The sequence below is a fragment of the Eretmochelys imbricata genome, chromosome 27 (assembly GCF_965152235.1).
Source record: "Eretmochelys imbricata isolate rEreImb1 chromosome 27, rEreImb1.hap1, whole genome shotgun sequence".
NCBI classification, from domain to species: Eukaryota; Metazoa; Chordata; order Testudines; family Cheloniidae; genus Eretmochelys; species Eretmochelys imbricata.
The window spans coordinates 13,753,194-13,767,929 of NC_135598.1; the positions used below are offsets into that span (position 1 = coordinate 13,753,194).

At 58.9% G+C, this 14,736-nt stretch overlaps 1 protein-coding gene across 1 annotated transcript in view; it reads left to right on the plus strand.

Moving 5' to 3' along the window:
• Positions 1 to 8,407, plus strand: part of IGFBP4 (insulin like growth factor binding protein 4) — a 33,168-nt gene extending 24,761 nt beyond the window's left edge. Inside the window, exons 2-4 of the mRNA XM_077806452.1 lie at positions 6,458 to 6,621; positions 7,217 to 7,351; positions 8,273 to 8,407. Coding sequence (XP_077662578.1) covers positions 6,458 to 6,621; positions 7,217 to 7,351; positions 8,273 to 8,407 — 434 coding nt within the window. The remainder of the gene's footprint in view (positions 1 to 6,457; positions 6,622 to 7,216; positions 7,352 to 8,272) is intronic.
• Positions 8,408 to 14,736: the final 6,329 nt, after the last annotated feature.

Consider the following 14,736-nt stretch of genomic DNA (forward strand, 5'->3'; position numbering starts at 1 on the left):
GCGTCTGACTGAGGCAGAGCCCAGAGGATGGGCTGCCCTGCTGCCAACTGGCTGGTCTGGCGAGAAGGTGGAGAGGGCCCATGGGAACGGCGCTGAGGTCAGAATCCCAGCCCAGCCGATGTTCGCTGAGTCTGGAGGACGCTGAGTGAACGGCAAATGGTTTAGGGGCGTTTCCCGCAAGGGCGAGCGAAGGGGGCTCACACGTTCCGTGACTGTTGATGTCCTTGGTTTCCACAGGGCTGTTCATGCCTGTGTGCGTGTGTACCCATGGGCGTGCGGGCGTGTGTACCCATGGGCGTGCGTGCGGGCGTGTGTACCCATGGGCGTGCAGGCGTGTGTACCCATGGGCGTGCGGGCGGGCGTGTGTACCCATGGGCGTGCAGGCGTGTGTACCCATGGGCGTGCAGGCGTGTGTACCCATGGGCGTGCGTGCCTGTGTACCCATGGGCGTGCGTGCGTGTGTACCCATGGGCGTGCGTGCGAGCGTGTGTACCCATGGGCGTGCGTGCGTGTGTACCCATGGGCGTGCGTGCGGGCGTGTGTACCCATGGGCGTGCGTGTGCGTGTGTACCCATGGGCGTGCGTGTGCGTGTGTACCCATGGGCGTGCGTGCGGGCGTGTGTACCCATGGGCGTGTGTGTGCGTGTGTACCCATGGGCGTGCGTGTGCGTGTGTACCCATGGGCGTGCGTGCGTGTGTACCCATGGGCGTGCGTGCGGGCGTGTGTACCCATGGGCGTGCGTGTGCGTGTGTACCCATGGGCGTGCGGGCGTGTGTACCCATGGGCGTGCGTGCGGGCGTGTGTACCCATGGGCGTGCGGGCGGGCGTGTGTACCCATGGGCGTGCGGGCGTGTGTACCCATGGGCGTGCGTGCGGGCGTGTGTACCCATGGGCGTGCAGGCGTGTGTACCCATGGGCGTGCGGGCGGGCGTGTGTACCCATGGGCGTGCGTGTGCGTGTGTACCCATGGGCGTGCGCGCGGGCGTCTGTGTGAGTGCACTGTAAGCACACGTCAAAGCAATATCCAGAGATAATTGAGCAGCGGGGGTGGGGGGCTTAGACCAGGCCAATCTACTGTCATGCACAGCGGCACAAGAGAATCTAAACTTCCCATCCCATTTGATAGGCCCGTCTGTTCGCTGCCCTGGCTCAGGCCTGAGGCCCATCCCGGGCAGGATCCCATCTGGCCAGTACCACGAGCGTCAGAGGAACGTGCCAGAGACCTGCAGTCAACAGCCTCTGTTTCTAACCCCTGTAGTTAGAGAGCAGCACAAACCCCGGAGCAGGAGGTTTAATATCCTTTCTAAAGCTCTTGTTATAGGATTTACTACAATCGCTCTCATTAGCTAGGTACTGGTCTAGTCCCTCGTCGAATCTTGCTAAGATCTTGGCTTCAATAATCTTGTGGCAATGAGTCCCGCCGTCTAATTATGCATTCTGTGAAGTATTTCCTTGCATTCGTTTGGAAAGGCCCCCCATTCTGGTTCATTGAACGGTCCCTTCTTTCTGGGTTGTGAGACCGGGAGAGCAGAAAGTCCAGACCTCCCTTCTCTAGACTACTCTCTATTGCCCAGTCCCCTCTTGTGTCCTCTCTAAGGCAAACGATCCCAATATTTTCAATCACGTTTCTGGGAAAGTCTTTTCAGGCCCTGATCATTCCCATTCCTCTTCCCCGCACCTCCTCGAATGCTGCAGTGTCCTGCCTGAGGGATGGCCAGTGTGGTGCAGCGGGATCCAGGTGGTGGCTCCAAACTCCTGGGATCCCGAGGGAAGCCCCAGAGGCCTTACACCGTCCAGCCAGGCTGTAGTTTTGTAAGGGGAAGTATTAGTGGATCTGGCCTCACTGTGTCTGGCATCCCAGAGCAGGGCAGGTGCAGAGCCCACAGTGAAACTGGAAAGGAACCGGGGGGAGGGTTGAGGTAGGGGGGGTAGTTTAACTGAACTTTTGTGAACCCCGCCCAAAAGGTCGATGAAAGTTCAGGGCCACTTATTGGGCTGGTTGGTGGGTGCGCTGGGGCTGCCCTTCGCCCTTCGTGCCGCCGCAGGACTTCACTGGGGAAGGGCAGCCCCACAGGGCTCCCCCAGCAGCGGGCAGCACCCCCCTGAGCCCGAGGCCGTGCTCAGCCAGCCAGCCCGTCCCTCTTGGCTCTCAGGACTCTCGATGCCGCTGCAGCTCAGACAGTGAAACTTGAGCTCGTTGGACACGGTGCATTTCCAGAGCGAAAGGCTCGGCCAGGGAAAGGAGCTGATGTGCAGGGCCTGGCGGAGACCGGCGCCAGCTTTCCATGCCGCAGGGATAAAGTCCTAGAACGAAAGCGGGGAAGGGGGGGTCTGAATCAGCCCGTCACTGAGAGAGCCATCTAGGCAGGCAGGGGGCCGGAGCTCGTTACTGTGTAACGATGCCTGTTGGGCCTCCGGTTGGTGTCCTTGTTTTATCCCAAGTGCGAATAGGACAGAAGCATCGCTCCAGGCACCCGCCCTGGCATGGATGGGCACGGTCTTGGGTCCGCCGCAAGCCGCCGGGGCTGGGAAGGTGGGCGATTTGCCACCTCCTGCCTCGTTAGTGCAGCCCAGCTGGAGGATCTCATGGCCCTTCGGGCCTCACTTTTCAGAGGTGGCCCCTGATTTGGGGCGTCTCCCTTTTCTGGAGAAACTTGGGGGTTTCTAAAACCTCCAGGTCTCCAGAATTTGGGAGCCCAGCGGAAGAGCTCTGGCCTGCGCGGCTTTTCTCCGAGGAGTCAGTCCCTATCTGGGACTTGAACCCGTGAGCTCTGGGTCTGGAAGCAGCTCCCGCGTGAGCTGAAGGAGGAGCCGTGTTCAGCTGTTGCTGCTCTCCCCTTCGCAGGACTCCAGCCATTCTAGGGCCAGACCAGGCCATGCTTCCTTCCCGCCAAACTCATCCAGCGCAGCCCGCATGGCACCCGCCGACTGTGCCAGCGGGCGCCCACGTCCCATTCAGTGCAGGGCTTAAATACAGCGGTGGTGGCAGCCGGCGTCACTCCACTTCAGTCCGTGGGGTTATGTAGGCACGGGGGAAACGCTCGTCCCAAGAGCGCCCCGAGATCTGGCCAATCCGGATTCGGACCAGGGATGCGTGGGACGGGCAATGTGCTGGCATTAAACCCTTTTCCCAGCGGGGATCAGCCTGGGCCACCGAGACGCCCTGGGCGAGAGTTATGCCATGAGCCAGGGGCCCCTGAGCAGATCCCTCTTTGGCCTCCCGGCCACCTTGCTGGGTGCACCCAGAGCAAAGTGAGGAAAGTGTAGCTGTCTCCTTGGCCTGCTGCCCGCTCGGGCCTAGCAGGTAGACATAGAGGTGGGGGGCCAGGGAGGGGGAGTTTGTTGTGGTTACCATCCCGGGTAGTGACAGATCTCTTGGGGAAACGCCAGCCGGAGAGACTGTCCCAGCCGGCCTGTGGGGTGGGGGTCCTGGCGCTGCACAGAGCCTGCCGTGCCTTTCCTGTCAGACGGGGTCCTGCCACGGGCCCCAGCTTCCGTTAGCAAAGGGAGCTGCTGGGCCGTAGCTGCGGACACATCGCCTGGCCCGAGGGGCCTCCGGAGCCGGGGGTGGGGGGATGTTGGTGGTGGGGGGGGATGTTGCTGGCATAGGGGAGGGAGCCACATGCAGGATGTCAGCGCTGACGCGGGATATCGCACAGGGGACCCCAGCGAAAGCTCCGGGTCCTCATGGATGGGACGTTCTCCGTCCCTAGAGGGCAGGAGGGAGGGGCGGGGTGCATGGGAGGATGGGGGTGGGGTCACTGGGACAGCCCCTCTTTGGGGGCTAGCTGTCATCAGCCAGCCAATAATAATAAAGCCCAGCATACGTCACAGGGGACCCTACAATAACAAACCCAGGTATGCCGCGCAGCACCCCGAACAACTACCGCTAAAAACCCCCAACACCTACATGCAGCCCTGCAGTAACAAACCCCGGTACGCAGCCCAGCACACCCGAGCAGCTCCTCTCTCATGAAAACAGCACCGGTGTGCAGCCCTACAACAACAAACCAATGACTGAAACCCACCACGCATCACGCCCCACCCCACAGTAACCAACCAGGCTGGAAAACACTGTGTCTTTATAGCTTGTCATTTAAAAACAGTCAACGCTGACAAGCGGCTGGGGCCAGGCAGCGAGAGGGGCCTGGGGGAGAGGTGTGGGGGTGGAGGTAGCAGTGGCTGTATGGGGAGCTGGAGGAGGGATGCTGATTGGGGGAGAAGACAGTTTTAAGCCAGGCACTAATGCTGCCCCCCTGCCCCGCCATGGCTGCACAAGGGGCAGGTTACGCTGAACTGCTGAGGCTGCTCCGGAGAGGGGCTGATGTGCGAACCCATTTGTATCCTACGTACATTCCCGGGAGCAAGGCCAACTTTTACATAATGGATGGAAACTTTTATTCAGCCCTTTTGGAAAAGGGCTCGAGTGCAAAAGCGTTTTGGAGTCCCGGTGGGAGGGAACGAACTGGGCACAGAAACGGAGCCGGGAACTCGCCCAGAAGGGGGCTGTCAGTGGGCCAGCTGGGAGTGGGGCTGGGGGCCAAAGCTGGCTGCTGCTTATGAAACTGTCTCTTTGGGCTGCAGCCGGGATTGCTGGGGAGGTGCCCCTGAGCGAGTGGCGCGGTCGTTCTGGAGAGGCAGGCCGGGCAGCTGCCGGGCACCGTGGCAGGCAGCTTGGGAAAATCCAGCAGTGACAAGCGGCACTAGGAAGATTTGCATGGAAACAAACTCACTGGCACCAAGCTCCCTGCAGGGGCCACAACAAAAGCTGGGCAGGAGGGAAAAGGACATTTCCTGCGTCCCGTCCTGGTGAATTTCCCTCCAAGCCAATGGCTGGAAGAACGAAGAGGAGGATGGCCTCAGAGTTACAGAGAGGAAGAAAGGCCCAGTGCCGGGGCACTAACCTGGCACTCACTGGTGCATCAGTTCCCAGCTTTTCCCTCCTGCTTCGTTGTCTGCTGCAGTTCCAATGGGGATACGGGCCCCGAGCTGCCGTCTGGGATAAATAAAGTGTGTGAGTTGTGTGGCTACTGCAGTGATGGGGGGACAGAGACACGCCCAGCTAGACAGGCCGACACGCCCTGGCAACGTGCCATCGAGCGCTGTGGCCCTGCTCGGGAACTCAAGAGACCTCAGTTCTAGTCCCATCTGTGCTGTTGTTTCAGTGTATGGCCTTGGGTGTGTCCGTAATCTCATTGTGCCTCAGTTCCCCCATCTATGAAATGGGGAGAAGGATCCTGGTTTTCTCCAGCTTCTTTGTCTGTTTAGACTCTTCTTCCTGAGTCTGTCCACACCTGGCCCGAATTTAATACAGATCAGTGAGACTAGTCAGAAAGGTGAGGTGGAAATGCCTGAAGTGCCATGAAAAGCAACCAAGGTTTCTGAACTTATGAAGCGGCTGGGTGACATTTAGGCAAGAAACGTTGGTTTGGTGGAACTGGACAAATCCCTCGTCTTGGCCGGTGAATGAGGAGCCAGCCCAGCTCCGCACTAGTGTCTGTAGGCGGCTGGGAAAGCAGCTCACGCTGCCGGCTTCTCTATCCCCGTTAACGCGCGGTATTTGGGCTTGGTTTAACGGGCTGGGCCTTCACCCAGCGGGGAAGAGGGAATCGCCAGCCACAGCCCCGTGTAACGATCTGAGTCAAAGTCTCGTGTTATTCTGTCCTGCTTTGACACTGCGCGTGTGACCCCGGTGAAGGCAGCACGCCCGGGGGGCTGGAGCAACGCTTCCAGTCTGGCCACGCCTCACCCCCAACAGGAGGTGGGCAGGTTGGTCCAGCCAGGCGCTGACGTCCGTGACCCCTGTACGTCAGGGCTTTGCTGAATCCCTGGGACTCCTCCAGCTTGGGGCTCTGCTGGGATGGCCCCGCTGGGGCACTTCCCGGGGGTGAGGTTTTCGGTGGGGGCGTTCGTCGAGTGGGACCAACACGCGAATGCAGGTGTCTGTAGCAGGCTTCGCGTGGAGCTGGCCTGGGGCTTCATTTCACAGGGGTCACCACTAGCTGCCGGTGCAGAACCACAGACAGGAGCAAGCTCCACCGAATCGGGCTTGGCCCAGGCTTCCCTGACAGGGTATGCGGCCCCAGCAGCACTGCGTTGGGTGCGGCTCAGCACCGTTGGGCTCTCATGCTGCACGGCTGGGGCATTCGGGGAGAATCTGAGCAGCCGCCCTGTCCTCGCTATCTATGCGCCGGGGGGCCCTGTGCAAAGCATATTAAGTGCACCTGGGAGCCACGTGCTGAGTCAATCCTGTAACAAACTCCCTGCAGCTTTGCACCAGGGCCATCGCCCAACTTACCTGACGCCTCCATGCAGGGCGGGGGCAGGGATGTGCAGGGAGGGGGAGCTGGCCAGGGGCAGCGCTGTCTCCAGTTCCTGGATATTGCTCCGCGAGGCTCCTGCCCCAGCCAGCCCGAATCACAGCTCCCCTCTCTCCCTGACTTTCCGATTTTGCAGGTAAGGAGGAGATCGACCACCCCAACAACAGCTTCAGCCCATGTAGCATCCAGGACAGGAAATGTCTCCTGAAGCAGCAGGCAAAAACCCGCGACCGGGTGAACAGCGGCGTGAAGATGAGGAGCAACGGGAACTCGCATCATCGGGAGGAGACGAGGCAGATAGTGAGATGCCCCTTCCTCTCCCCTGGCAGCCCACTCCCTTCGGCTTGGGGGCAGCTGCTGCGCGGGCCTGTGATCCACTCCCTTCACCCTTCACCCCCTGGGGCCTCTCAGCGCCCAGCAAGTGACTGGGGTTTGGGGCTGCAGAGCGGGGACCAGTGGGCAGGCCTGTCGTGCAAGCAGCCAGCATGGGGTAGCTTTGGTTTGCCAGGGCTGCACCATCCTGTTAACCCGGGGACTAGCTTTTCACTGCTCACTGCGCCCCAGAAAAGGAAATTCCTCACTGGGGGCGGGCTGTGCACGCTCCCCCCAACACCGACCCCGACCAAGGGGAAATGAGCAATGTCCCCTTGGTCCCCAGGCATTACAGGGGCTAAAGCAGGGAGTGGGGCTCTCCAAACACCCAGGGGGATTTTACTCTCATGCCGAGGGGGGGTGGGGTTTGCAGCCATCCCCTCCTCCAGGGAGGAAGCTCACTGCCACTTGGTGGGTATCTGGCCATTGATGGGAGAGGATGGCTCCAGCCTGTATAGGCGGAATGAGGGAGGGGGTCTTCTTCCTCCCCTGAGCTGGGCTCCGATCAATGCTTTCTGTGCAGGCCCAGGGGTCGTGCCAGAGCGAGCTACACCGAGCACTGGAGAGGCTGGCCGCATCCCAGACCCGCACCCATGAGGACTTGTACATCATCCCCATCCCGAACTGTGATCGCAATGGGAACTTCCACCCCAAACAGGTACGGCCTGCGCCCCCATTGCCAGCAGCATCCCCAGCCTGGGTGTCGGGGACAAGGGCAGCCGGAGAGGGGCACACACCCATTGTATAGCTAAGGCTGTGGCTGACCCACAGGCATGAGAATCTGGACTCTTGGGTTCTAGCCCAACTGGGTGACCGACGACCAAGCTACAGCCCCTAATTTGGGGTGTTCAGCATCCGCAGCTCATTGTTTTTGGCCCCTTGGAAAGCCAGGCCCCAGAGGTCTCAAGTCGGGCCCCCAAACTTAGTGGAGATGACCACGGAAAACATAGCCTTCGCCTCCACGGGTCCCGGTCTTCCCGTCTCCAAAGGGGACCCCGGTGCCCGCACCCCTGCCTCGCAGAGGGTTTGCCAGGCTATGAATTAATCATCGCCAGAGGGTGCTTTGGGATCCTCGCCCGGAAGGGGCAAAAGCTGGGCAAAGAACCACTGGGAGCACCCACATGGTGGGAGGCGTTTGACCCGCCTGGGCCAGTTCACCCATTCGCCACTAGCCCGAACGGGGCTGCAGAGAGCCACCTCCTCCGTTCAGCATCACTTCTGCCTCAGGCCCGCAGTGGCTCTGCCCAGCACGTCACCTGGCGCGGGTTCTAGTCCCTCCTTGAAACCAGTGGGACTATGGGGCCTGGGCCAGCAAGGTGCAGTCTAGTGCTGTGCTGTCTGTTGGGTTCATTGGGAGCCTGCTGAAGTCAATGGACCCTGTACTGAGCCCATCATGTCTAGAAAGTAGAGAACGGCCCTGGCTGTATTGTTGGACTCGGCTCCCCATGCTCACAGGGCAGGGCCGGACGTGCCTCTCTGCCAGGGCAGGGCTGGACGTGCCCCTCTGCCAGCCCAGGGCCGGACGTGTCTCTCTGCCAGGGCAGCACGGACTAACCAGAACCTCCTTTCCCATCCGCAGTGTCACCCAGCCCTGGACGGGCAGCGTGGGAAGTGTTGGTGCGTGGACCGGAAAACTGGCATCAAGCTGTCTGGAAGCCCGGAGCTGAAGGGCGACCTGGATTGCCACCAGTCCGTGGACGGCGTGCGAGAGTGACTCGGTGGTAAACGGGGGACAGGGAGATTTCCTTGGCGACCGGCCGGGGCCGAGCCAACCCATTGGTGCTGTTTCTGAGTGGAAAGGAAGGGGACACGACCACAAACAAACCTCGCTGGGTTCGGGGGATGCCAAGATGTGCTAATGCCCTCGCGCCCCCTGCACCTCAGAGCCGCTCTGCCCTGCACCCCCTGCCCGCGGGCCCCTTGATTCCGACACTGCAATTCTACCCTGGGCTCTGTGCATGGACAGGGGCCGCCCTGGCTGAAAGAGGGGTGGGGCTCGGCCTCCAGGCCAACATGACCACTAGCAACGAGTAACTGTAGGGACGTCACACTCAGGGGTATGTTACCCCTCAGCCTCTCCGGCCCCTGGCCAGCCTCCCGGTGTGACCCCCCACACCCGGCACAACTGCCCACTTTGCTCTCGCTTGCCCCAGCCAGCGGGGGCTTCGTGGATTTGTGGCTTTGCTGGCTCTGGGGCTGTCTCCGGGGCAGGTGCGGGGATGTGCTGCAGCAGCCAGAGGGAAGGAGAGGCTCTTTCTCGATCACTTTGCCAAAGTCCGATGATGGAGAGCAACAAACACAGGCCCCCAGGGTCACCTCAGTGCTGCCGCGAAGTATCTGCCTTATATTAGATGCCGGGTCATGGCCCCGCTCAGGGTGGCTGCAGGACTGTTGGATTCGCAGCCCTACCCCCTACTGCCCCCATTTTTTCAATGTGGTTTCACCATATGGTGTGCTAGGATTTCCCTGCATTCCCATGCCTTCTCCTGTGCCTGCCAGATTAAGGCGTGGGAACTACAGGCTTGTATCTAGGGCCCCAGCACTGGGAGCCATGTCATTGCATCCGAATCTCCGCTTTCATTTGGCAGAAGAAGAAGTAAGTTGCTAACCCTCATGATGGCAGAGAAACGCGCAATGATATGACCCAAGTGCTACTTACGGATGCAGTGAGATCTTCCTGAGTCTTCAGACAGCCTGAAACAAGAGCTCGGAGAGGGGGGCCTGCTCCGCTCATTTCAATGGGGTGTTAACTCCAGGCCCTGCCACTCTGGGGGCCCTGCCAACCCCACCCAGCAGAGGACTCTGTATGGCAGGAAGAGACGCGTGCAGCGGGCCTGTTCCCCTTCGCCCCAAACAGATACACCCCAGCAGGTCAGGTAAGTACTGGGGAGGGGGGGACCTTGCTGCCACGCCTGCCTGTCTAGGGAGGAGGGGAGTGCCAGCCCTCCCCAAGAGGAATACTAATGGGCTGCCCACCAGACAGTTCATGTGTGGGTGATTGGGGGGGTGAGCCAGGAGAGGCCCCCTTGTTGTGATGTGCCCGGGCTCCTAGATTGTGTTGATGTGGCCTGTTGACACACAAGGCAGTGTGTATCTGTGTCAGTGACATACATGTGGGTGGGAGCATGTGGGGTGGGTGACAGGAGATGTCTGAGAAGGTCTCAGGGAGGCAGGTAGCAAAGGACACAAGATCCCTCTCCAGCTTTTCCTGGCTCGTCGCTCGCACTTACTGTGAGCCCCATGAGATCTGCCTCTCAGAGTCCCCGCAGTCATGCGATTCGGGGAGAACTCTGGCGGGCCTTTAACAAGCGGGACATTTCTCGCCCTGCTGGCTGCAGGGGAAAGCCTGAACGCTGACCCAGGGGCACCCGAAAGGCTGCAAACCCAAAAGACAAATAAAACGAGACCCAAACCGATCGCTTTTAGATCTCCCTTTTTTTAAGCCAGCCTCGCCGTGTTTTGAGGCCGGCCGCCTGGTTTTGGGCTGCGTGGAGCTGGCCCCCCCCCACATGCAGCGGGGCCCCCGCGCTCAGCCTCACAGCGGTGCCATTACAGGCAGCCATGAGAACGTACGGGGCGGGGGGAGTCGCAGGGTTATTTCTCAGCACAGCCCAGGAACGCTGTCGCCCCCCCACAAATAGGACCTTCCTTCTTATTGCAGAGCTAAGGCAAAGTTTCCCCTGCAAAGCCCTGGTTTGCGGGAGCAGCCGGACAGCGGGCGGTGGGGATTGGCCCCCCTGGAGCTCTCCCGCCCCCTCTAACGGCCAGGCGACGTGTGTTGTGTCGAGGGTTGCCAACTTTCTAGTTGCACAAAACCGGACACCCGCCCTGCCCCTTCCCTGAGGCCCCGGCCCCGCTCACTCCATTCCCCCTCCCTGGGTGGCTCGCCCTCCCCTACCCTCCCTCACTTTCATTGGGCTGGGGCAGGAGGTTGGGGTGCAGGAGGGGGGTGCGGGCTCCGGGGTGGGGCCAGAAATGGGGGGTGGAGAGTGGGGGAGGGAGCTCTGGGCTGGGGCAGGGAGTTGGGGTGGAGCAGGGGGTGAGGGCTCCGGCTGGGGGTGCGGGTTCCAGGGTGTATCTAGGCAGGCAGAGGGTACATTTGGAGACAGGCTCTCCCTGTCCGGAGAGTCGTGTCCAGGGCCTGAAATGTCTGACCTGGGCTCCCTGCCTGTGGCGATCTCTGCCAATGACCGGTCACGGGGAGCCTGTGAGCGGGCCCCACTCCCTGCTGGAGGTCTGGGGTTTCAGGGCACGTCCCTGTGGAAGTCAGGGGCGGATCAGATAGATTCGGAAGCAGCTCGTTGTTTCTGGGCGGCCAGTGAGGTCCAGACCTGGTTTGTTTTCCACTGGAAAACACAACAGGCTGCAGGAGGCAGAAGCCCAGGCAGACAAGGCCCCTGACAGCACAAATCCAAGCAAAACCTGACAGCTTGCTCACCCCCTTACCCCCTGGGCTCCAGCCGGGGACAGCAGCTTACTGGAGCGAGTGCTGGAGGAGTGCGAAGGCGGCAGCTCTTAGTGGGAGCCCAGCTTCGTGGAACAGGATAGAGCCAGGGGCTTTCAGCCTATTCAGCCCTGCAGATCCCTGCCCATCTAGCCCGCCTCGCTGTGGCTGCGTGGAGCTCCGTGGCTTGAGGTACAGCTGCATTCGCAGCCTTGTGGATACTCTCACAGCTTCTCCTCTTCCTCAAGGGCCGGTTGGGTCCAGCTCTCTGGGCTCTTCTGTTGGTGCCCCGCATTGTGGTATCCGCAGCGGCCACCCCACCAGAAGTAAAGCCAACAGTACCAGAAATTTGTCAGTGACGTGCGTTTCCAACAAAAAACATCCTTTTGGGCTAAATGTAAATGGTTCAGAAGTGGGTGGATTTCAGGTAAATTTCATTCCGAAGCATTCTTATCATGTCGAAATGTTCCATTTTGACAGATTCCAAACCGACCGCTTCGACTTTTTGGTTTTTACTTTCAAAACGACTTTTCCAAAGGAAATTCCGGGGGATTATATTTAAAAATGAGCTGGAATGGGCGAAAGCAGAACAAACTCTTTCGAATTTATCGAAGCGAATCATTTTGATCAACCCAGAATTAAATTTTTTCGGAATTTTGTTACATGGGACGTTTAATTTTTGCTTTGGTTGGGTTTGGCTCTATTACAGAACAGCAAAAATGCCAGTCACGGAATTTCCCATGAAATGGAAAATCCAGGCCTGGCCTCGCTCTGAATAACAGTGAGATTTTTCCTCCTCACTTGCAAGCGAGAAGTGGTCTAGGTTTTTTAAAAGTGATGATCATGTGTAGGAAAGTGCAAGTTCTGCTGTGAATGGGGAGCTATTACAGGGTTGGGGGGCAGAGAGGGCGCTGGGGTTAGCTGTGAGCGTAATGAGGTGCGGTATCTTATCTCCTGTGGCAGTGAGTTCCGTAGTCTAAGCACCAGCTCAGGTCCTGGCTTAGAGCTTCCTGCTCTTCGCTGGAAGTGTCATTGTTCCCATGGAATACAGCTACCGGAGAGGTTCAGGGTTGAGGGGGGGGTGGGGGGGATCTCTCAGGTAGCCAGGACCAATCCCACGGAGAGCTTGGATTATCAGGCAAGGACCTTGAACTGGGCTCTGTATTTCAGTTTGTTGTTTGGCTTTCCCCCGTTTGTGTAACAATGACATGCAGTGTAAACAGTGCACATACACAACCCCTCCCCCATTGCACCACCCCACTGCACACACCCTTCAGGTGGTGGGTTTTGAATTTGGTCAGCTTCCAGGGTGGGGCAAAGAAACATTTAAAAGAGCTCTACGGAGGTAGAACAAGCCAAACCCCAGGGCCTGACCCACCCCCACCTCCCTCATTGTGAAGTCATTGACAGGCGTGTGAAATGTTCCCCAAAGTGGGTGCGTTTCACACTCATTTTGCACGGGTTATAGATGAGGTGCAGTGGTTGTGGTGGGGGGGTATCAGACCCAGAGTTTATTATTCTGTTTCTTTGTTAGCTCTCACCTTTCCACTCACCCACCGTCACATAATGATTAGCTCAGCCTGGGGGGGTTTCCCAGCCTAGCCCTGGAGAAAGAGGCTGTCCGTTGCACCCCAGAAAGGAGAGGGCAGCCGGGGAGTTAAGCAGGGCTCCTCAGGTGGCCAGAAGAGGAATGTGTGTGAAGGTGCGTGTTTGTGAATGGAGCTGGGCTGGCTGAGTGTGTGTTATTGTATATGTGGGGGGCGGGTCATTAAGTAAACATGCCCCCCCCCCTTCCAGAGCAGAATGAATCTCTCCCTTCAGCCAGCCTATGGCTTTTCCCCACCACCCCCTTCAGGCTGCACCAGATTCCAAACACAAACCTTCATCCCCGGGTTCCACCTCGCGCCGGAAATCGGGGCGAGTTCAGGCCAGGAGTCAACACTCGCTTATTTCACTTGTTGGCTGTGGTCAGAACAGTGATGTAGGAAGGGCCCTGCCTTCGGCAGCGTTTCTGAGGTCAGGCTGCTGCCCTTCCTGGCACCATTAGGCTTTTACTCCTGCAGCATGGCAGGTGGCTCGGGGAAAGCATCTGTTGTGCCTGGTTCATTGGCCTCTGAGCCCTGACTGCTGGTGGCCACAGAAGAGGCCGAACTTGTAGAACCTGCAGGAGTTTGTGGTGCCGGCAGCCTTGAATTCTAAACTGAGCCACTTTGCTTGGGTAGCCCTCGAGTGGGGACCAGCAGGGGCCCGCACGTCCCTTCATCCAACCCCTTGCTCAAGGCTCACTCAAGCAAACCCTGGGTGAAAAGCGAGGCCCTGGCCCTGGAAAATTCTGATCAGCAGCATACAATGGACTATGGGGTATAGCCGATCCCCAGGGCCAGCCACCATGGGGTGACCTGGTCTTGCTAGCACACCATGAAACCAGCACTGAAATGAGGACAGACTCAGGCTGCCTTTGTGTTCAGCACCTTGGCTGCTTCCAGGAGGGACGGGGAGGGTGGAGGGTGTATTTTCCAGGAGGTTCCTGTAACTCAGCCCTTATCCTATCTGCCCATAACAGTCAGCCCCCTCTTCCCATCACATTCCAGAGTTTCCCGTTGGCTCAGCTTGGATTCCCTCGGCCCCAGACACAAAGGGGTCTGTGCTGCTGAGATCACAAGGGTCGGGAGCTACCTTCCCCGCTGCATTATTGCTAGCCACGTTCCAGGGGTGAAATTCAGCCCCGGGCAGAGGGCCAGCACCAGGCCTCTGCACCACGCAGGTCTCCAGTGGGACGTACGTGCTGCTTAGAGTTTGGGCAGGCCTTCTGCGCTGCGGGGGAAGGCCACCCTCTGGGTGTCACAGGACCACTCGATTGCACAAGGGCTAAATCTCTCACTTTTCCACTTCCGGCATGTGGGGAGATTCTGCTGGGTTTCACCTGCCATCCTTTCCTTCCCCCCCCTTTCCTGGTGATCCTCTGAGTGCCCGGCTGGGCTGCAGGCCGGTCAGGAACCTTTTATGGGACAGCACACTCAGCAGCACAGCGGGTGACTCCTCCGTGGACTGAGCTGATACACTCAGCATCATAGCAGGTGTCTTCTGCCTGGACACACCTGGTACAGTTAGCTTCATAGCAGGTGCATCATTGCTAGACATGCTTAGTACACTCAGTAGCACAGCCGGGATGGACCAGCCATGCCTGGCCTCATGTATTCCCTCTGGACACACCCAGGACACTTTCCAGACCCAGATTAAGAAAAGACTTTCCTAGTTGGTTTCATGAGGAGAGGGTGAGCACCTTATAGAAAGCAACAGACTTTCCCATTTAATGGCAGCCTGGCCTAAAAACTGGTCTCTTTGGAAAAAAGGCATCTTGTGAGGGCATTACATTTTTTGTTCATTAGAAAGCACCCTGGCATAAAGGACTTGACCATTGTATTGCATCTCTCTTTAGTTTCATGCTGTATTTACACATGCTCATTTATGAGGCTAAGGCCAGCTAATCTCGTCGGTTTCTGCACCCGTGTGCTTTTTTATCGTTTGCTCTTCTGACGGATCCGTCGGTGCCTCGCTCGGAGAACCCTCTCTGTGTAGAGGCTATTGCTTCTTTACCC